Consider the following 23,556-nt stretch of genomic DNA (forward strand, 5'->3'; position numbering starts at 1 on the left):
AAACCTTGGGGTTATCTTTGACTCTTCTCTTTCCTTTTCTGCTCATATCCAGCAGATCGCCAAGACCTGTCGTTTCTTTCTTTACAACCTCTGTAAAATCCGCCCCTTTCTTTCTGAGCACTCTACCAAAACCCTCATCCACAACCTTGTCACCTCTTGTTTGGACTACTTCTTCTTGCTGGCCTCCCACTTAGTCACCTCTCCCCTCTCCAGTCGGTTCAAAACTCTGCTGCCCGTCTCGTCTTCTGCCAGGGTCGCTTTACTCATACTACCCCTCTCCTCAAGTTGCTTCACTGGCTCCCTATCCGTTTTCACATCCTGTTCAAACTTCTTCTACTAACCTATAAATGTACTCACTCTGCTGCTCCCCAGTATCTCTCCACACTCGTCCTTCCCTACACCCCTTCCCGTGCACTCCGTTCCATGGATAAATCCTTCTTATCTGTTCCCTTCTCCGCTACAGCCAACTCCAGACTTCGCTACTTCTGTCTTGCTGCACCCAATGCCTGGAATAGACTTCCTAAGCCCCTACGTCTTGCCCCATCCTTGACCATCTTTAAATCTAGATTGAAAGCCCACCTCTTTAACATTGCTTTTGACTCGTAACCACTTGTATCCACTCACCTCCACCTACCCTCCTCTCCTCTTTCCTCTACACATTAATTGATTTGTTTGCTTTATTTTTTGTCTACTAGATTGTAAGCTCTTTGAGCAGGGACTGTCTTTCTTCTATGTTTGTGCAGCGCTGCGTACGCTTTGTAGCGCTATAGAAATGCTAAATAGTAGTAGTAGTAGTAGTAGTAGTAGTAGTAGTCTTCTCTGTCACCCCTTATCTTGGGGGTGGCTGATCCACTGTGTCTTGGGGTGGTACATTTCTTATGGTAAGTAGAAGGATCAGAGAAAGAATTCCCACCTATTACAGCCTAGGACTAGGTGGTTATAAAAGGGGACCATATAACCACGGACTCCACTATAAACAATACATATACGCCAAAACTTTCATTGCAGTTTATACTATGAATAAAAAACAAAATACATGTATTTATTCAAATGATATGTTCTGCAGACAGAATTTAGATTTCCAGTGTGTACATTCTTGATTAAGGGGAGCTTTTACTAAAGGGTGTTAAGTTCTAACATGTAGTTAGCGTGTGAAAAACAGGCTACCACAAAATACATTAAAGCATTGTGTGGTATTATGCTTATTAGCATGTGCTAAGCATGTGTCAACAATTTTTTTTATATATTTTTTAGATGGAGTGGAGAATGGGGTGGAACTGTTAGCCATCTAGCGCATTCGTATTAGTGCTCATTAACTGGATAACACCGAGGGGGTCTTTTACAAAGGTGCGATAGCGATTTTAGAGCTTGCTAAATGCTAGAGATGCCCATAGGAATATATGGGCATCTCTAGCGTTTAGCGCATGCTTATTTTTAGCAAGCACTAAAAATGCTAGTGTGCCTTTGTAAAAGGCCCACTGAGTTAATGCAGGAGCACCTATTGCCTCCTAAATAAGAGGCTATAAGTGCTCCCACGTTAATTTTTTGCAAGTCTTGTGCACTAATGGAAAAATTTGCAATGGACCTGCAAAACAAACAACCCCCCCCCCCCCCCCCCCGAACAACAAAAAAAAACCTGCCACATTGCATCTGGACTTAGCGAGAAGGAAAGTCCCACATAAGTACGTGCTAAGCCCAGATTCTAACACCCTTTAATAAAAGGGCCGCTAAAATGTCTGATTTTACTATATTTGCACATTTTCCTAGAAATTCTATACACAGTGACTAAAGTTGTCTGTGCAAATCAGTGCACATAGCTGATTTGCACGTGTAACTTAATTACTTAACAAGCCAATCAGTGCTAATTGGCTGCTAACAATTATTGGCATTAATTGGCCTTAATTAGGATTTAAGCTCAGATCATATTCTATAACGTCCGTGCGTAAATCCTAAAGCACATAAGTTTTGGGGGCATGTCTAGGGGCGTTTCAGGGGCATACAATAATTTTGCGCATGTAAATATAGAATTCAGCTGAACTGCACTTAATTTAGACACCGGCATTTACACCTGCTTGTAGAGGGTGTAGTTGTTGGCACCTAAATGTTAGGCATGGTTTATGCCCTAAGCGCTATTCTATAAAGGACGCATACCCTTTATAGAATAGAACTCAGTGTGTAAAATTTTCTGCGCTGATTTTTAGGCACCGCTTATGGGATTTACTCCTTTAACTTGTCTGGCACGTAAACTGCTCCTTTCTGGAAATGAGTTATCCAGAAAGGTTCAATCAAAAAGTGATTTCTGAAATTAATATGTATTATACAATAAACTCATTGTATGGGATAAGCTGCATGCAACATTTTTAGCCTAGTTATATAAGCAACCTGCGTGTTTTTATGAGAAATATTTCTCAATCATTGGCTTGATATTTATAATTCTGGCTTGAGTAGATTTCAAGTAGCATATTTTAAATATCTGCATTTTAATAGCTCCCCTTTCCCAGTTACTTAAAAAAATAACAGGAAAAGCAAACGACTGCACTACATTTTATTCAATTTTGCAGAGCTTCATATACCACATGATAGACTGATGTATATTAATTTCATATTTGTAGAAAACAGTATTACAAATTAGCCCTCAGAGAAACTAAGCTGGTCTCTCAACATAATTCAGGAAAAAAAAAGAGGAATAAAACTACAAAGAGGAGCAAAAAATTATCTTAGCACATTTGTATTTATCACCTCAGCACCTCATCTACATTATACACAGTTTAACCATATTGTACAATATTACCACAGTATACACTCTGGACTGTGGAATAAGTAATCTTGTTAATGCTCCATGGAAGAAAGTAAACCTTCTAAATCTTTATCAGCTGCATAATCCTAGAAAGAAAAAAACAACAGCAATTACTTTTATCACCTCTGACTTCCTTTTTATTCATATAGATTAAGGATATCCTTGTTACAGAAATCAAGAAAGGAAATCACATGAAGTTATACACTTTGGGCCCTGAGGTGCGCTAGTGTTTTTAGCATGCGCTAATGCTAGAGACACCCATACGAATATATGTATGTCTAGCATTAGCGTGCACTAAAACTGCTAGCGCACCTACAGTGCGGCTTAGTAAACTGGGCCCTGTGTCTGGAAAAAAGTGAACCTCCTAAACATTTTGCAATAACGACTTCAAACCTGTACCGAACTAATGAAAATTTTACATGTACAAAGTGACATCTATTTGCATCACTGATGCCAAATTACATAGGAATCCCTCATCTTGTTTAAGAGATTTAATTTTTACAAAGTGCTGTCACAAATCTCAGTCTAACATGACTTAATTACTTACTTACTTACTCCCTGACATCATCCATGATGTCATTGCACGTCGATAAACAAACAAAATGTTGTCAAAAGAAGATCGAGTTTTAATTAAAATATTCAGTGTCTCGATCTTAATCTGGTGGATTACCCCAGATTCAGGGCATTTTGCAGGAGCGAGTCTACCAATGCCAGATCCATGATGTTGACCATCTGAAAGATCGACTGATTGAAGAGTGACACCATTTTGATCCGAGTATCATTGACAGAGCAGTGAACATGAACTTTTAGGTAGTGTTATTTAAAATTTGACATCTCAGTAATGTTAAGGTGGATTTCTATAAAAACCACACAACAGTGTTTGAAATGGATGTCACTTTGTGCACAAAAAATTTAAATTAATTTGGTGCAGGTTTGCAGTTGTTATTGAAAAATATTTAAGGGGCCCACTTTGTCTCGGACACAGTGTAAATTTAGGGGTAGGTATTCAGCTGGTGGTGGTGAGCGTTTGTTAAGCTGCTGGTGACGTTATTCCCTTTATTCAATGCCAGGCACCAGAACTGAATATGTGGGTTTATGTGGCTCGCTATTTTTTATGCAGTTAAGTATTATATTCAGCACTTAACTGTCTAAATGATACTGCATAAATATAGGATTATGTTTTATGTGGTCCAATCTGGCCACTTATCTTCTTAGGTGGTTAAGTGCTGATTCCACCACCAGACCACACACAAAATAGCAGGCTTTCACATTAGTGGTGTATAGTGATGTTCAGCGGTACTAATCAGTTAAGTGTTGCCGAATATCAGCAGACAGCCCCACACAATGGATCTAACCTACCAGGAGCCATTTCTGGCCGGTTAAATTACTTTTGCACTGGGCATTTGTTTTAAAGTTAATAACTTATTAATATCTATGACTGCAGGTGAACTAACCTTGGATATTCAATGCCCCGGTATGTACTGCTCCCACCACAAAATATCTGGGGGGGGGGGGGGGGGGGGGGGGGGTGCAGACCAGAGGTGGATGTCACAGTTTAACTTGGTGCATAAAGTTAGGACAGTTTTTTTCTGTTCTACCTTTATGCGCTTACATAGGTGGTTAGCGGACTGAATATTTCCGCTCACTGGCTAAGTGCTGGCTCCACTCAAGCTCCACTTCTGGGTTTGGTTTGTACACTGGTTGGTCACTGGCCCTTCCACACTTTTTGTTTCTTCGAATTTTTTCCACTCAGGCTCTGCCACCGGACCATCCCTACCCTAGCCGGCTAGGGAATCATCAGCTAGCAGTATTACCTGCAGAACATTGGCAGCTGGCCAGCTCAGCATGGTTTAACTGGGCAGAAGGCCTCTCCTGCCCAGTTAAACCTTTTGAATATTGACCCCTTGACTCCTATATTTATACAGAAAATCACCCAGTTAACATCTGTAACGAAAGAGATGGAAAAGAGCCAGAAAAGGCAATTATATCAGTTGTGTTATTTAAATTCCCATAACTCTTAAATAAACAAAAACCAAGGATGCAATAAGCGTCTCCTTCCCACCCAACCCCCACTTCCTCCCCCCTGGTACAGCTAACAATACCAAAGTACATGAAGAGAAAAGTAATAAAAGAGGTCAGAGAAATATTCAACAAGGTCCACCCCTTCCATCACCAAGCAGTTAAGCACAGACAGAAGAAAACCTGACATTTCAGGTGTTTCTTCCTGTCCTTCCGGGTTAGACTCAGATTTAACTGAGTTCTTCCATTAGCTTTTTTTATTTAGGTGGATGTCACAGTTTAAGAGGGAGGTGAGCCCTTGGACAGTAGCCATGGATTGACTATGGCAGGTGAGCCACTCGGGCTAGGCATAGCACTAGGCAAAGCATAACTCAGCCTGGAAACAGGCTAGGCTGAATACAAAACAGACAAAGCAAAGACCGAAGACAAGGCTTGGCAAAGCACAAGGCAGACAGGACAAGGCAGACACGGCAGAAACTGGGTCCAGACAAAGCAGGGCAAGAACTGGACCCAGACAAGGCACACAAGGCAGGGATTGGAGAAAAGACAGGACTGGAACTTGAAGACAAGGCAAGGCCTGGCAAGGCAGGAGACAAGGCGGGATTTGAGCTCAGAGACAAGGCAGGAGGATAAGTCAGGACTAGGTACTGGAACAAGGTAGGCCTTGAACATGAAGACACCGATAAGGCAAAGCAGGAACAGGAAACACGACTGATGAGGCGGGATCAGGAAGACTTTGTTGCCAAGGCACAGGAGGGCTTGAGGTTCTCTTAAATATGCCCAGGCCCGTAATGTCACTCCAGGCACTTCCACAAGGCTTTCAACTGATAGTCCAATAAAACACGGGATGTGGCACGCACACGTGCGCCCTAGGAAGCCAGTACACAGCTAACAGGCGAAGCAGGACACTGTCCCATGGAGGAGAGCAGTAAGTGTCGGGGGGTCGGGCCAGGAGCAGGAGCGTAGCCAGACCTGCCATTTTGGGCGGGCCCCGAATTAACCTGGGTGGGCCGTTCCCACCCCCACCCCTGTTACAGTTATTTTAAAGAATTCCCTCCCCCCCCTCCCCCCGGGGCATATTCTTCTCTCTCCTTCCTTGGCCTACCTGGGCAGCGCTTTCTCCCTTCGCCATCTCCTCCCGAGTTTTGCATTTCTCCGTCTCTTCTGCCCGCTCTCCCCGTCCGCGTGGTCTGATCATTTTTACTCCCTGAAGCGCTGTTCTCCCTCCAGCACCGGCGATTCCCATAGCCTTTTGCCAGCGTGCGTCATCGGGGGTGGGGCCTCTCCTTAGGCACGTCTCACCTTGGGACGTGCCTGAGGAGAGGCCCCGCCCCCGACGACACACGCTGGCAGAAGGCTATGGGAATCGCCGGTGCTGGAGGGAGAACGGCGCTTCAGGGAGTAAAAATAATCAGATCACGCAGACGGGGAGAGTGGGCAAAAGAGGCAGGAAAAGATTGGCGCCTCACTTGGGTTGGGGCTTGTTAGGTTGGGCGAGCCTGAAGGAAAAGTGGCTGGGTCTGGGCCAGTCCAGGCCCGCCCCTGGCCAGGAGTCATGGCAAACCGTGACAGTGGATGAATCAGTCTTTTAGTACCTTTACTTTAACTGATTCATTCTTTCACAGAGTCCCTAGCAGGAACTCCCAAGGCTTGAAAACTAGACTAGAAAAAGACAAGAACTAGGATTGCTCAAGGTAAGTCTTAATGTCATTGTACCTCCCAAGAAGTGCATCTAGCACAAAAGGACAGACAAGGATTACTGAAAGGAAAGAGCCAATCAGAAAACAGGAACTATGATTACTAGAAATATAAGACATAGCTGGCAATGGCTGACTACAACCGACTCTCATGAGGCTGGTACCTGATAGCTATTGACACTGGGGAAAAAGTCTGAAATTTAATCATGGAAAGAAACCTGTCATTTTGATGTTTAGTTTAGTTTTTTTGTTTCAAATGAATGCACATCCCTAACAAATAATGGGTCAATATTTAAACACTATGGTGAACTTTTTTTTTTTTAAAACACTGGTTTTTTGTATTCCTCATAATCAGTGCTGCTATCCAGATAGGCAGTAATAGTGGATCACCCCAGCTGCTACACCCCTTAGATAGCGCTCACCCCAGCTGCTATATCTATATCTAAGTAGTTTAAGTTATAGCAGCATTCTTATAGTTCTAACTTAGGTGGTCTTTTACTAAAGCTTAGCTTGAGTTATCTACAGCAAGGGCCATTTTATTCCTATGGGATCTGCTGCAGAAAACGCGAACTAAGCTTTAGTAAAAGACCCCCACAAACCACTAAATTGTATAGACAGCTGCTATTACCGCTATTCGTATAGTAAGAAGGAATGCTCTTTCTCTGCCTTGGCACTCTGTGGGTGGAGCACAATTCTATTACGTGGCACCTAGAAAGTGTCTACTGGGAGCCTATTCTATAAAGCAAAGTAGGCACTTTCCTTTATAGAATACTAGCATTGTTTGGTTATATACACACATATATGGTTAGGTACGAGCACTTATGCCAGCCACACATTTGATGTTTATACTTAGATTGCCAACAAATACACAAAAATTGTATTCTTTAATTTACTGTGTGTGCCCAACACATGCTCTTCCTAGGCCCACAGACATATGCCCACCTTCAAACTATGCACAATAGGTTCGTGAGCCCTTGGGCCACTGCTGAGGAACGGCAGTGGCAGGCAAAACCACCTCACACCACAGACAAGGCAGAACTCTTACAGAAACAGCTAGACTTCACCTGCGCTTGACCGCCCTTCCCCAGGAGTTGAGCCCCTGGGTGCAGGCGGCCGGCAGGACTTACCAGACAGGGCAGGCATTGGACACCAACTAGGCTGAACAGGGACTGAGGGTCAAAGGGGAAAGGAATATACATTGGCAGCAAGACAGGAAACTGGGCTAGGACTCACAGACAGACAATACTACACAAAGCAGGATATGGACAAGCTAAAGGACAGGAACTGAAATCTGCCATGCAGCCACTGAAACAGGGTACAAATACTGGCAGACAAGAGACAGGAACTGAAAGCTGCCATGCAGCCACTGAAACAGGGTACAAATACTGGCAGACAAGAGACAGGACTGAAAGCTGCAGAGCAGCCACTAAGCAAGAGACACAGACAAACAGAAACTAGACAAGGAATACAGACCAGAAACAAGACTAGGGAAACAAACAAATAAACCTAAGCTAAACTACACACAGACTAGCTAGAATCAGACAAGGAACTAACAAGAAACCAGACTAGGCAGAAGTGCAACAAAGCACCAACAAACCAGGGACCTTAGACGATGCGAAGGCAAACTCAGAAGGTTTCCAGGTGGTAATAAACCCATCAGCAGCTGAAACTCACTGCAGCAATCATGAGGCAGCTACGGGTGAGGCTAGCTGCCAAACTTCAAACCAAGTCTGGAGGGCTGGAATATCTGGACCGGACCAGAAAGAAAGTCTGGAAAGTCTATGACAGCCACCGGTTCTGGCCACCAGAGGGCAAGAGGAACACAAACCAAGACACAGGAAGAAAGCATACTGAAGCACAGAGAGGCTTAACACACACAGGTGCAGTATAGTGGAGTAATCAGAGCCATGCTGGAAGCAGCCAGCACACAGAGACAGAACTAACTCAGAAAGAACAGACAGAAGCCAGCTCAGAAGCTGACCGTCGGAAATAAGGTGAGTCTGGCCATAATCGTGACAAGTGCATAGCTGGAATACTGACCTTAATGCATATACGCACACATATATGCCAGTATTCAGGTCATTTACGTGTTTGGAATTACACCCATGGCCCCTTTTTATGGAATTGTACCCACGAGCTAGACTGATTTTGGTAAATCTCATGGTGACCGTGCGATTCCTTTGCTGAGGGAGCTGCACTGGTTGCCAGTACAGGCTCAGATTTATTTTAAGGAAACATAGACTTGCTTCAGTAGGAAGCTCTTGGGAGCCTGCTGGCAAGGTACATGCTTCAATTCTGGTCCAAAATATTTTGGGGGAACCCGGGTACCCTTAAAGGGGTGCCTTGCTCGTCTGTGCTGTGTTCCTCCTTCTTACCTACTAAAATTACCTGCAGTTCCAGTCAGTGACTTGTGGGGTCACTGTGGAGTGGTGGAGGCCAAGCTGGCGATGTCACCAGCACTGAGCACTTCTTAAGCTGGCTTCTGAGAGTGCTCAGGTTCTGGCAATTACCCTTGCCTGGGCCCTGCTAATTCCAATTCTATTTCGTTGTGAGGCCCTGGCCTGAAGCTTTGTTACGGCTTTCCTTATGCTGTGTTCCTGTGGAGAACTGTCGCCAAGCCAGGGAGTCCTGAGGAGTAAAAGCTTGGCCTACAGCTTCACCTATTGCTGTGTTCCTGTGAAGCCTGCTTTCAAGCTTGGTAGTTCTGAGGAGTAATTGCTCTGCCTTCAGCTTTCACCTTTGCTTGGGTCCAGTGTAGGGTTACCATATGGCTCCAGAAAAAGGAGGACGGATTGAGCCAGCCGGGTTTTACTTCCATTGCTTTCAATGGAAGTAATTGAGCCAGCCGGGTTTTACTTCCATTGCTTTCAATGGAAAGCAATGGAAGTAAAACCCGGCTGGCTCAATCTGTCCTCCTTTTTCTGGAGCCATATGGTAACCCTAGTCCAGTGAAGCCTGCTGCCAGGCCTGTAAGTCCAGAGCCTCCTGTGCCTCAGTTGAGATTCCAGTCGCCCACCGTGAGTCCTTACTTGCTGTATGCAGCGAGTGGCATTGTGCTGTGCTTGGGATTGTGTGGGCTGGATGACAGGGAATGTTGAAGGTGCAGCAGCTAAGGCCACGTCACGAGGTATCTCTGGATGAGGGAGAGGTGCTTGGAGCGTGGAGGGGTCCGCCTGGGCTGATCCTGGCCCTTGGGTGCTGTGCAGAGCCCTTGAGTCTTTTACCTTGGGAGCATCAGCTCAGGTTTGGCTTCATTACCTTGCTTGCCTTGGGAGCGTCGGCTTGGGCTTTGTTGCTTTATCTTGCGTGCCTTGTGAGCATCCGGTTCAGGCGCCTCAGTGACTGTTTGCTTGTCTTAGGTGACATCCCTAGTCTTCTGTGAGCGGTGAGTCCCGCTCTTGCCTCCACCTGCGGTACAGGTCCTCAAGATACTCTCCCTTTTCCCTTTGTTTGGCTTCTGCTCCACTCTGGTTTTGAGGGAGCTTGCTGTGGTTGTTCCGCGGCTCATCTGAGTGTACTGACAGAATGAACCCTTTCCTTAACCACTAGTGGTGTTACCTCTGTCAGCCAAGTGTTGCCTGTTTGTCTTTAACCTGCTAGGGCGGGCCTTTTGCCTAGTGTATTGTGTTCTACTGTATGCCATATGCTAGTATTGAGAGGTGCAGCTAGGCTGCTTACGTTTGATTTCCCTATACCGCTAGGCTGTTTTACTTTACCTTTACTGTATACTTTATGCTTTGCATTGTGTTTGCTACCATTGAGATGTGCAGCTAGGCTGCTTATGATACAGCTAGGCTGTTCTACTTCATCTTTACTGTACACATTATGCTTTGCATTGTTTACGCTAGTAGTGAGATGCGCAGCTAGGCTGCTTATGTTTGATTTCCGCATACAGTTAGGCTGTTCCATTTTACCTTATTCTATGTTTCATGTTTGCCTTGCTTCAGCTAGGTTAGACTGTATAGGTAGGCTGCCTGTTTTCCTTTCTGTGCCGTTTGGCTACCCTTTTAGCCCTGTGTTTTTTGCTGCTAATAAAGCTGCCTCAGTTCATCTCCGCTTGTGGTCCGGTCCAGTTCTTGGGAGCACTCTTAGTTCTGAGGGGACTTGGTCTACCCAGAGGCATTTGGGTGATTCTCACGCGGCCACCTCTGAGCCAAGGGCTCACAAACGTCACAATTGTATTCTCGCATAGAATCTCAAATTGAGGGAGTTGGATAGTGCCAATGAGGTAAGAGTTAATTTTCAGCTGCATTATCTGCATATGTGCACTGCATTTGGAATAAGAGGATGGTGCAAACGCGAAGCCCCATCACCCTACTTGTTCAAAATGAAGGTGCCATGGAGATGGATGATGTGCTCCTTTGGTCTAATCCAGTTGGAAGATACAACTGGTTTTCACCATAAAATTAGAGGCCTGATATTCTGTCCAACAAATGTCTGTATAAAGTTAAGCACTGGCCCCGGTGCTTAATCTTCTGCATGTATTCAGCCGCACTATCCATTCAAGTAATACTACTGAATATGTAGAGGATGGTTTACTTTAGGCCTGCTATTTACAGGTCTAAATTAAATGGATAACTTTTCTGTTTAGCAGATATATATTGCTGTTAAGCAGAGCACTGCCAGCTCTGTCTCCCCTAAGCTGGCCCCTTATCTCTCTATATAAAATGCACCTCCAACGTTCTAATGAAGCCTCAAGTCTCCAAACGTTCTAAAGTTGTAGTTGTGTAGATCACTGTTTCTCCATGAGTGTCTGCCCCGCCCTCGCGTCACAACGTGATGACGTCGAGGGCGGAGCACTGACACTCAACGAATCACATCGCCCACCCTATCCTACGCGAAGAAACGTGATGTCAAACGCAATGCGAACCTATGCGAACGACCTGCAAGAAAGAAGGGAGGACTACCATCACCCTGCCCGTTCCTACGCGACAAAATGTAACGTCAGACGCATCGCGAACTGAAGCGAATGACCTGCAAGAAAGAAGGGAGGACTACCATCACCCCGCCATCGCGTCACAACGCGAAGACACCGAAGGCAGAGCACTGACACTTGGGAGGAAGCGAGGGAGGAAAGCAGCCTGAACGTGGGAGGGAGGGAGGAAGGCAGGCAGTCTGAACGTCGGAGGGTGGGAGGGAGGGAGCGAGCCAGCCAGCCAGCCAGCCAGCCTGAATGTGGGAGGGAGGGAGGGAGGGAGGGAGGGAGGGAGGAAGGGAGTCAGCCCGAATGAGGGAGGGACGGAGGGCCACGACCCTGAAAGGTGGAGGGAGGGGGGCCACGACCCAGAAGCTGGGAGGGGGGAGGGGAGGAAAAAGGGGAGGGGAAAGAAGACAGGGGGCAGGGGGAAGGAGGGCGGGAGACGGAGGGGGGGCCCCTGCTGCACACTCTCATTCTCACACACACACAGACAGGCTCACTCTATGTCACACACACACACACACTCGCACATTCGCTCTGTCTCTCTCACACAGTCACTCTCACACACACTCTCTCAAACATACACACTCCGAGGAAAACCTTGCTAGCGCCCGTTTCATTGGTCTCAGAAACGGGCCTTTTTTACTAGTTTTATGAATAATATCTGGCTGTTTAGTAAGTTGCACAGTCCAACAATATTTGTATAATTTGTGAAACTACATAGATAAGTGAGTTATGCATTCACCACCTGCTGACAAACACATAACTCACTTTGAAAATCAGATCCAGGAATCTTAGGCATGCTTATCGGTAATATGTGTGGAAATCAGGAAAGCCTATTTCATTTCATGTTTTCATTTTAATCTACCAATAAAGCTAATAGCTGGTGTAACTGGAGTACATCAAAACAGTTACAAAAATCATATATAAAAGATAAAGAGGACAGAGAAGGCCCTAAACTAAGAAAGAACCTGCATGATAGTAACATAGTAGATGACGGCAGAAAAAGACCTGCACGGTCCATCCAGTCTGCCCAACAAGACAAACTCATATGTGCTACTATTTGTGTATATCTTACCTTGATTTGTAACTGTCATTTTCAGGGCACAAACCGTACAAGTCTGCCCAGCACTATCCCCGCCTCCCACCACCGGCTCTGGCACAGACCGTATAAGTCTGCCCAGCACTATCCTCGCCTCCCACCACTGGCTCTGGCACAGACCGTATAAGTCTGGCCAGCACTATCCCCGCCTCCCAACCACCAGCCCCGCCACCCAATCTCGGCTAAGCTCCTGGGAGACACACAGAGAAAAGTCTGATGTAGAGCAGAAATATAGAGACAAGGAACAGAGACAGGCAAGATTAGGCAGAGTAGAGAGCAGAACATTGGATAAGCTTGTAAGCAAAAACAGGAAGGTGAACTGGCAATTGAACTTAGCCTTTTACTAATTACTAAGTGGAGAGGAGGAGTGGCCTAGTGCTTAGAGCACTGGCTTTGATATCCAGGCAGGGGCATAGCCAGACTTCAACGGTAGGGGGGTCCAGAGCCGAGGTGAGGGGGCACATTCTAGCCCCCCCCGCCGACCCCCCCACCACCATTGCCGACACCTACAACAACTTTGACCCCCCCCTGCCGTCGCCTACCTTTGCTGGCGGGCGACCCCAACCCCCGCCAGCCGAAGTTTTCTTCCTTCATTTGGTTTCTCAGTCTGACGTCCTGCACATACAACGTGCAGGATGGACGTCAGACTGAGAAACCAAACGAAGGAAGAAGACTTCGGCTGGCGGGGGTTGGGGTCCCCCGTCAGCAAAGGTAGCAGGTGGCGGGTTGGCGGTGGGAGGGGGGTTGAGAGGGTCGCTGGCAGGGGGGTCCAGTGCCAAATCCATGGGGGCCCAGGCCCCCGTGGCCCCATAGCAGCTACGCCCCTGATCCAGAGGTGCCTGGTTCAAATCCCAGTGCTGTTTCTTGTGACCTTGGGCAAGCCACTTAACCCTCCATTGCCTCAGGTACAAACTTAGGGATCTTTTACTAAAGCTTAGTTTGAGTTATCTGTAGGAGGGCCCATAGGAATAACATGATTATGAGCCCTCCAGCAACAGGGAAATACCCAATGTACCTGAATGTAACTCATCTTGAGCTACTAGTGAAAAAGGTGTGACCAAGAGCCAAATAAATAATAATAATAAGCTGTGGTAGCATTTTTAGCTTGTGATTGAAATCAGCAGGTGGTAAACGCAGAGACGCACATGGACGTCTCAACATTTACTGCCAGCTAATTTCTACCACGAGCTAAAAATGTTATTGCGGCTTAGTAAAAGACCCCCTTAGTCAGAAGTTATTGCAACTTAATAAGGAGAGGTATGGAATGAGAAAAGCAAGGAAATTTATCCAGTGCACAAGCAACAACTGTATGAAATTTCCACAGCAACACAGTACATCACAGAAAAAAAGTATGCAACATCATTTTCAAATGTCGTTCCCTCACCGCTCCCACACAAACACCTTTTATGAGAACACTGTGGTTATCTACTTGCGACTTGCCATACGACTATCATGAGATGTTTTTATTTTTTTACAACTTTCCGCTGCAGCCTCCAGTCACGAGCTGTGATTGCTTAACCAACCAATTTAAAACAGCAGCAGCACTAGATACACTTCTCAAAGAATCATCAGCCTGCCTGTTTGTGGGCTCTGTTGCTTCCTCTTCCATTCTTATACTCAGGTTTTTGTTTTTAATCAATTTCTTTTCCTTTTACCATATTTGTTTGGAGAAGCACTTTTTATTTTGGCCATATCTCCACCCTGAGTCTGATCTTTAGCTGTCTCAACCTATATAAATATCATTATATATATATGGGAAACGGTGACTATAGCTGATGCAAAATGTTGAGAACGGCTGACTTTTCATGTCATAAGTCCTTAAACAGTCTGAAAAAGTTACCAGTTTGTAGTTCTGTAACATTTTTATTTTTTCATATTAAAAAAATGGGGTTCGGACTGTTGTATTACATATGGTTTGCTCCAACAGAATTCATAAATAACTCATGTTTTGTTTCCCACAGATGGTTATATATATATATATATATATATATATATAATCTTTACAATAAGAGGGGCATAATCGAATGGGGCGCCCATCTCTAAGGACGTCCCAGCGAAGGGGCAGGGAAACCCATATTATCGAAACAAGTTGGGCGTCCATCTTTCGTTTCGATAATACGGTCGGGGATGCCCAAATCTCAACATTTAGGTTGACCTTAGAGATGGTCGACCTAAATGTTGAGATGGTCGACCTTAGAGATGGGCGACCTCAGTTTTCGCCGATAATGGAAACCGAGGACACCCATCTAAAAAACAACCAAATCCAAGCAGTTTGGTCATGGGAGGAGCCAGCATTCGTAGTGCACTGGTCCCCCTCACATGCCAGGACACCAACCGGGCACCCTAGGGGGCACTGCAGTGGACTTCACAAATTGCCCCCAGGTGCATAGCTCCCTTACCTTTGCTGCTGAGCCCCCCAACCCCCCCAACCCACTCCCCACAACTGTACACCACTACCATAGCCCTAAGGGGTGAAGGGAGGCACCTACATGTGGGTACAGTGGGTTTCGGGTGGGTTTTGAAGGGCTCACATTTACCAGCACAAGTGTAACAGGTAGGGGGGGCTGGGCCTGGGTCCGCCTGCCTGAAGTGCACTGCACCCACTAAAACTGCTCCAGGGACCTGCATACTGCTGTCATGGAGCTGGGTATGACATCTGAGGCTGGCAAAAAATGTTTAAAAATTTTTTTTAGGATGGGAGGGGGTTGGTGACCACTGGAGGAATAAGGGGAGGTCATCCCCGATTCCCTCCGGTGGTCATCTGGTCAGTTCAGGCACCTTTTCGAGGTTTGGTCGTGAAAAAAATTGACCAAGGAAAGTCGGCCAAAATGCTCGTCAGGGACGCCCTTCTTTTTTCCATTATCGGCCGAGGACGACCATCTCTTAACCACGCCCCCGTCCCACCTTTCGATTATGCCGATTTGGGCAACCCTGAGAGAAGGACGCCCATCTCCCAACTTGTGTCGAAAGATGGGCGCCCTTCTCTTTTGAAAATGCCCCTGTAAGGGTCCTGTTTACTAAGGTGGGCTAATGCTAGAGACACCCATATATTCCTATGGGTATGTCTAGCACTAGTGTGCGCTAATTTTTATCATGAGCTAAAAACGTTAGTGTGCCTATAGTGTGGCTTAGTAAACAGAGCCCTAAGGGCTTCTTTTACAAAGCCGCATTAGTGATTCCTGCACAGCAAATGAGAGGAAGCCCATTCAGTTCCTATGGGCTGCCTCCATTTGCCGCGCAGGAATTGCTAGCACGGCTTTGTAAAAGAAGCCCTAAGTGTGTTATGCAGGCCCCAGTTAGTTATTGGCCAAAACCTGGATAAGATCTGGCAGCCAGCACATTCTCGCATGGCCCCAGATATTCAATGAATATATAAATTCTGTAATCCTCTTCCTAGTTTAGTAGTTTATAACAGCTGACATCAATCTATCAAATAAGTAAACTGAACCAGGGAGGATTTATGAAGGTTGAAGAAGCCTCAACGGTGCACCCCTTTTTAAGACATAAGCATCGCCATGCTGGGACAGACCAAGGGTCCATCGAGCCCAGCACCCTGTCTCTGACAGCGGCCAAAAGAACAAGCATTTTGTTCCGCCCATCCCAGAAATAGTGGATTATTCCTACATCCATTCAATAACATTCTATGCCCTTTTCCTCCAGGAAGCCATCTAACCTTTTTTAAAACTCCGCTAAGCCAACCGCCCCAACCACCTTATCCGGCAACGAATTCCAGAGTCTAACCACGCGTTGAGTAAAGAAAAACTTCCTCCGATTCGTTTTGAATTTACTACACTGCAGCTTCCTCGCAAGCCCCCTTGTCCTAGTATTTTTGGAAAGCGTAAAGAGATGCTCCACATCAACCCGTTCCATTCCACTCATTATCTTATAGACTTCTATCATATCTCCCCTTTCTTAACACTTTATAAGCCCCTAAATAGGGATCTTGCAAATGCAATGCGTGCTCTTCATATGATTATCTAAGATCTCCTTGTGAGCTCACGTCTTTTATTTTCGACTGTTACATTCACACATACACAAAGGACTAATTTCTATAAACAGCGCCAAAAAAAGCAGTAAGCGCTATTCTGTAAACGGCGCTCAGTTGGGTGCTGTTTATAGACTAGCGCTTACACCGGGATCCATGACTATCTTTAGATTTAGACCAACAGAACCCTGGTGCAAATCCTTGCACCTAAACTTAGGCGTGGATTCCCCTGCGTGTAAACTGAAGGAACACCCTGATCCGCTCATGATCGTGCCCCCTTGTCTCGCGTATAAAATTGATGCACAGATCCTGACACCTAACTTTGCACACATAAATCCAAATTAATTCCAATTAGCACTGAAAATTGATTAAGGCCCAATTACTGTCACTAATTGGCTCGTTATTCAATTAAATTGCACGCGTAAATTGGGCACGCACTAAATTGGGGGAAATGTTCTCATTCACTTGTGAACGCAGTCTGCAGAAACTTGCTGAATTTATCCTATTCTTGAGCAACATCTAAGTTCTTAGTTTTTAAACATTGTCTCCTTTGGTAAGAACGAATGCAGTCATATTCAATTCATGTTAGGCAACTCAGAACTGTAGGAGAGACAAGGCGAGAAACTTGTGATATAATGTCCTATTTCCAAAGCTATTTTTGAGAAGCACTGTAATAAGCATGTGAGGAAAAGAGTGTGATGAGCTCTGCTCTTCACATGCTTTGACTGGCCCTATGCCCTGTGTAGAAAGAAATTATTTTCTTCCCAAAGACAAAGTATTACTAAAAGCCAAAAGTGCTCCCCAGCTACCTTTTTTTGGGGGGGGCCAAATGCTACCTTTCATTTTTACAGGGAAAGATTTGATCTACCCAGAACATTAACTGCCAACAGGAAATAAAAGAGCACACGCAGAAATCTTAAAAGGCAATTGTAATCTTCTCTAAAGACTACTCTGCTAAGTATTTTAGGGCCTCTTTTATCAAACTGCACTAGTGCCCCCCGGTGTATTGAATGGTCTTCATAGGCACTGCCGCACGAGAACTGCTAGTGTGCTTTGATAAAAAGAAGCCCTTAGACTTGCATCAATTGTTCACTAAGGAGCCTTGTTACTAAGTGCTAAGTGCCACATGGCCCATAGGTATAAAATAGGACATGCAGCATTTAGGGGCCCTTTTTCAAAGCGTCGGTAAGCCAACGTGGGCTTATCACACGCTATCCTGGAACTACCACCGGCCCAACACGGCAGTCGGCGATAGTTCCGGCTCGAGTGTGCACCATTTCCGGCATGCCAGAAAAAATATTTTTTATTTAATAGCACAGCATTAATCGGGCACTGCCATGCATTTTCCGGTTACTGCAGGAGCCCTTACTGCCACCTCAATGGGTGGCAGTAAGTGCTTTCCACCACAAGGTGACGCGGTAAGGGGGCTCTTACTGCATGGCCATTTTTTAGGGGCTTTTTACCCACTGCAGTAAAAAGGGCCCTGGCGCATGGTAAAAACGGCCTCCGCTGCTACCACAGAGCCCTTTTTCATGCAGCTTAGTAAAAGGACCCCTTATTGCACACTAATTCTGTTAGCACGCACTAAGCTTGAGTAAAAGGGCCCCTAAGATCCTAATGTGCACTAGAAATGTACCACAGCACAGACCTACTGACAGCTCAAAAAAAAAACATTTGCCCTATTTCCTGTCATAAATGATTGTTCCAAACAAGTTCAAGGGTACACACCTACCAAATGTAGAGTCCTTTTACTAAGCTGCCGTAAAAAGCAGTCTTAGTGTGCCCTTACGTGGATCATTCCTGGATGCTAAGGGTATTTTTACTGCATTAATGGCCATGTGCTAATGCCATTTTTTTTAAACTACCATGTCAGCACTTACTGTCATCCATTTTGTAGGTGGTAAGGTTTCACATGGTATCTGTGCGCTAACCAGTTAGCGTGTGGTAATGTGGTTAGCCTAAGAACACCCACTCTCTGCCCCGACACACCCCCTCAAGAAAACTATTAAAATTTTTTACCGCACACAGATTTCAAAGTTTCCACAGAACTCCAGAGCGCGTCCCATGGTTCTCCATTTTCTCCTGCATTAGGGGCGTGTTAGAGAGAGACACACCAGAAAAAGTATTGACAGCCATTTAAAAGTCTGCTTCAGGTCAAATAAATTGAACTGCACTTACTTGGCTTTGCTTATAGTGTCAGAATAGTGGGAATACTGGAGTAGGCACGGGATTTTCATTTAGTTTTTAACATTTGATAGTAATAAGGGGTTAGGTTGAGAGAGGTCAGGAATTTTGGGAAATGTTTGTAACCAAGAAATGTCAAAGGTTTTATTGGGGGGGGGGGGGGGTCGGAAAGGAAAGGCTTTGAATGGTGATTTCAATTGTTTTGTTTTGATTATTTGCAATATATCTAACAAGTAACAATACTTGCTACAGAAAAACATTTAATTAAGGAAACAACTAATAAAGAAACATCAAATCTCTTTCCTAGACCACCAAATAAAAGGGAGAGAGCCGTAAAATATATAAGGAGAAATAAAGGAATCAAAAATAATAGAAGTATAAGCTATAGCATACAAATCCTCAAGTCATATTACAATAAAGTCCAACTAATTATTAGAGCTTTTCTTAAGAACCAAAAAAGCTTTTAATTGGGCTGGAACGAAAAAGGTATACTTGACACCTAAGTATCGCACTAGACACTTGCAAGGCTAAGCTAATAAAAATGTATTTTCCCAAGTCCTTTGTCTCCACACGCATCGCTAAAAATTCTTTACTTCTATCCTGAGTTGCCTTAGTCACATCAGGAAATAACCACAGTTTTTGACCACAAAAAGTTGCTCTGGAGTTACGAAAGTATAACTTCATTACAGAGTTCAGATCTTGCTCAAAAACAAATAAGACTAACAAAGTAGCTCTTTCTTGAATGTCAGAGAATGACTCTTCCAAAACTGCTGATAAATCTTTTAAGGCATTTTCTTCCTGAGCTGGTACTTCCTGACCCACTGCAGATCCCATTATATCCCTTGAAGCACTTGGCAAATAATAAATCTTATTAAAGGGAGGCATAACATTTAAAGGAAACTAAAATTTCAACCAAATATATTTTGAAGTATTTAGTGGGATCCAGACCAACTGCCTTAGGAAAATGTGCTGATTTGGCACACACTGTACGCTTGTAGGCCCTCCTGTTCTTTGTAAAAGGGCCCCTAAATTAATTGAAATACATAGTAACATAGTAAATGATGGCAGATAAAGATCTGTACGGTCCATCCAGTCTGCTGAACAAGATAAACTCATTTTACTTGTTATGTAATACTTTATATGTATACCTGAGTTTGATTTGTCCTTGCCATTCTCACAGCACAAACTGTAGAAGTTTGCCCAGCACTGTTCTTGTACTAAAAGTTCTGAAGCTAATGTCAAAGCCCCTTAAAATTTACACTCAAGCCCATCCATATCAAGCCCAAATCACAATCAAGGCGTAGAGAGTAGAAGTCTGCCAAGCACTGGTTTTGCATTCCAATTACCAGTGTTGCCACCCAATCTCTGCTAAGATTCTGTGGATCTTTAAATGCTTCTTTACAGGTTGTGATGACTTCTACTGGACTATTGTACAAATTACCCAGAAATGGCGACACATATGTAAACTTTTGGGACCAGACTACACCACACAGGTCCCCTATCCACACATTACATGTGGTCTTGAAAATTCACATGCTACATTCTTGGATTTTTTCTTATTTTTCTTATAATAAACAGCATCCCAGCTTACAAGAATTGTGGTTTCTCCAGGACCAGTCTGGCTAAAAGAACTTTACCTTATTTGTCCATATTCGTGATTCAGCATAAATGTGTTGTCTCTGCTAAACAGAACTAATAAACTGAATGTTAAACCCTCCAGGCATAGAGGCCCCGTGTTTCCTTTAAAAATCATATAAACTCCCTCTTTTTAAAGGGTATTCTTTCCTTTGAATATTGACCTCATTACAATATATACAAGTCTTCTTATTTTATTTATCGCCACTCCTTTCCTTGATGGCCATTCGTTCGGATATGATTTTATGAGGAACAACAGTAAACATTTATCTTTTGCTATGGTTTCAAGATCTGGTAATGTTACCACTTTTTTCCTGCCAAGTGCTCTTTCTTATTCCGATTGTATTATAGCATTCCAACTATAAACAGTGATGTAATCTCTCTCTTATATTTATTTTTTTAACATGGATTTAAATTATGTCTTTTCATTGGTAACACACATTGGAGTGTTATGTTCAAGTATAGTAGGTATTTTCCAATCCCCAAAGGATTTACTAGTTAAGTTGTACTAACCTGTGTTAGTGAATTAAAACATATTATTGCTATTTAAAACAAATTGGCAGGCGCTCTGCAAATTCCAAAAGAAAAGAATTCAGTGGGGGAGACACAGTAGTAGAAAGAACAAGAAGCATTATTAAACATAATTCTTTTCTTATTGCTATTTAATGCACAATTGGGCCCTTTTACTAAAGCTTAGTGGGTGCTAATGGAATTAGCATGCATTAAAGGCCAGATTCTATACAGTAGAACGCCGATTATCCGAACTCCAATTATCTGGATGTCGAATTATCCGGATTGCTTCTGTTCCTTACCTGTTCCATTGTTTTCAATCATAATTGCTGTATCATAGTTATCACGTTATGCTTGATATGCAGTAAAAAATGTTATAACATCACAAATAGCTTGATATTTTTCCCATTTATAATTTGAAAACAAAAAATAATTCTCAACAGGTAACTCTCAAAGTATATTCTCTTTTCAAACAGGAATGTCCAATTATCCGGATTTATGATCCAGACAACCCCCTGCAGAGGATAGTCTGGATAATCGGAGCCCTACTGTATAAGGCACCTAAAAAATCCGCACGGTAAACATTTTTGGCTAAGCGTATTCTATAAGCGATGCCTAGATTTAGGCACAGTATATAAAATATGCTTATTTGATATCCCAGTGCCTAAAACTACACGCCTCCATTTACACCAATGAAAATGTGGCGTAAAACCTGACATGTAGATTTACGCACACTGGGCCATATTTGATAACTATGTGTGTAAATTTTGGAACACCCATGAAATGCCCATAGCCACGCCCCTTTTGAACTGCGCACATTAGAATTTAGGCACAGTTCATTACAGAATATTCTTAGCAACTTGTCTGCGTAAATTCTAACTATTGCCAATTAGTGCTCATTATTGCTTGTTAAGTGCTGTTATCAATGCTATACAAGATCCGGCAGCAAAAGCCAAGAAGCACTGGGGTAGTGCGGGAGCCCTTACCGCCACCTCAATAGCTTACCACATGGCCATTTTTGGGGGGGCTTTTTACCTGCTGTGGTAAAAAGGGCCCTGTTGCACAGTCAAAATGGCCACCACCGCTACCACATGGCCCTTTTTACTGCAGCTTGGAAAACAGCCCCTAACCGTCTTACTGAATAGAACATTTTTAATTTATAAAAGCCAATTTAAACCTAGCCCTAAATTTCTAGCTGAGACAATGAAAAAAGAAGTAACTTGTCCAAAGCCATATGAAGCATCAGTGGGTTCAGGGCCACCCCTGCCCCCCATTTTTTTGTGGAGGGGGGGCAGGGGGGTGGCAGAAGTTCAGCAACCACAAGAACATAAGGCCTACATGACAAAACAGAGTAGCAATAAAGCACTTGGCCTTTGCATACTATGTTCTGTCCCCTCCCATTAGACATTTCCACTGGAGGAGGAAGGAGGCTGCACTGCTGGAGCATACACTGTGTTTTGGAAGATAGAGGTAGGATGATAGCAGTGATGGTGGGGAACGAAAATGCTGGACACAGTGGTTGGAGGAGGGGCAGGAGAGATGCTGGACCCAGCAGGGAGAAAGGGGAAAGGGGGAGGCAAGAATTGCTGTTAGGCATGTGGTGAGTAGAGAAAGAGATGCTGGACTACTGGGAGGGGAGGTGGGGAAACAGCTGTAAGTTCACCTATGGTGTTAAATACCCTTGGCCTGGCCCTGTGTAGGATTTGAATCCTGACCTCCCCCATTCTCACCCTGTTGCTCTTATCACTAGGCCACTTCTGCATCTCATTGTTAAGAAAAATATAGAATTTTACAACAGCAGTTATTATCAACAAAGTTTACTTTGATTTTAAAAAAGGGCTAGCTTAGTGGCAGTGGTTTAAGGTTTATTTGCACTTGACATACCACCATACAAATCGTGACAGGAAAGAATATGCAGTCATATCATACTCATACATACCTAAGAGTAAACATGCAAAAAGGGCAAGGAAGGGCTAACCAGGGTAAGGAAAGGAAAGAGGAATAAACCATAAGGGCAACAGGGAACCTAAGAAAAGGTCTTTTTAAAGCGCCAAGCCTTCAATAAAAGTTTAAATGTTTTAAAAGATTGTTCATATCGAATAGGGAGGAGAAGGGAATTCCACAACGAAGGGGAGACAAAATAGCACAATGTCTGGTGGATTCAAGTTGTGCATTTCTAGGACTGGGGAGAGCAAGCCAGAAATCATTAAGTGCTGTGTGTTGCCAGGCAGAGAGCTTGAGTTCAATTCCTGAGTCAGATCTTCTGTTCCCAGGCTAGCCAGAGCTGTGAATGTTGGTTGAGCTCACAATCTCTGAGAAGGGGGAGTCTCAGTTATTGCTTGATGGCAGGGCCATCAGAAGTTGTAGACGAGGTGGGCAGTAGAATTTTGAGCAGCCATCAAAAGCCTGCTTGCTGCTAGAAAGTGCGTTTAAGTGACAGTAAGAGTGTTAACAGTATTAATGCACAATACCTTTAGATGCATTTAGTGGTACTCACCTCTTTTGAGACAGACACAATCGATGAAGCAGCATCACAGTATCTCATTGCTTTGATGTTCTGTCCGAGATCTTTGTAGCACTGAAAAAAAATAATATGGAGGAAATAAAATACTAATACTACTACTATTTAGCATTTCTATAGCGCTACAAAGCGTACGTAGCGCTGCACAAACATAGAAGAAAGACAGTCCCTGCTCAAAGAGCTTACAA

General features: G+C 44.2%; 1 protein-coding gene across 4 annotated transcripts in view; it reads right to left on the reverse strand.

Annotated features, from left to right (window-relative positions):
• Positions 1 to 2,305: 2,305 nt before the first annotated feature.
• RMDN2 (regulator of microtubule dynamics 2) overlaps positions 2,306 to 23,556 on the reverse strand; it is a 166,390-nt gene continuing 145,139 nt past the window's right edge. For 2 of the 4 annotated variants that reach the window (XM_030198116.1, XM_030198118.1), the window contains exons 10-11: positions 23,345 to 23,425; positions 2,308 to 2,883 (exon numbers count right to left, since the gene is read on the reverse strand). In XM_030198116.1, the coding sequence (XP_030053976.1) occupies positions 2,830 to 2,883; positions 23,345 to 23,425 (135 nt within the window). In that variant the 3' untranslated portion in view covers positions 2,308 to 2,829. Of the gene's footprint in view, positions 2,884 to 23,344; positions 23,426 to 23,556 lie in introns of all 4 variants that reach the window. The other 2 variants (XM_030198119.1, XM_030198117.1) reach the window with 2 other exon arrangements.

The sequence above is a fragment of the Microcaecilia unicolor genome, chromosome 3 (genome assembly GCF_901765095.1).
Source record: "Microcaecilia unicolor chromosome 3, aMicUni1.1, whole genome shotgun sequence".
In the NCBI taxonomy this organism is placed as follows: domain Eukaryota; kingdom Metazoa; phylum Chordata; class Amphibia; order Gymnophiona; family Siphonopidae; genus Microcaecilia; species Microcaecilia unicolor.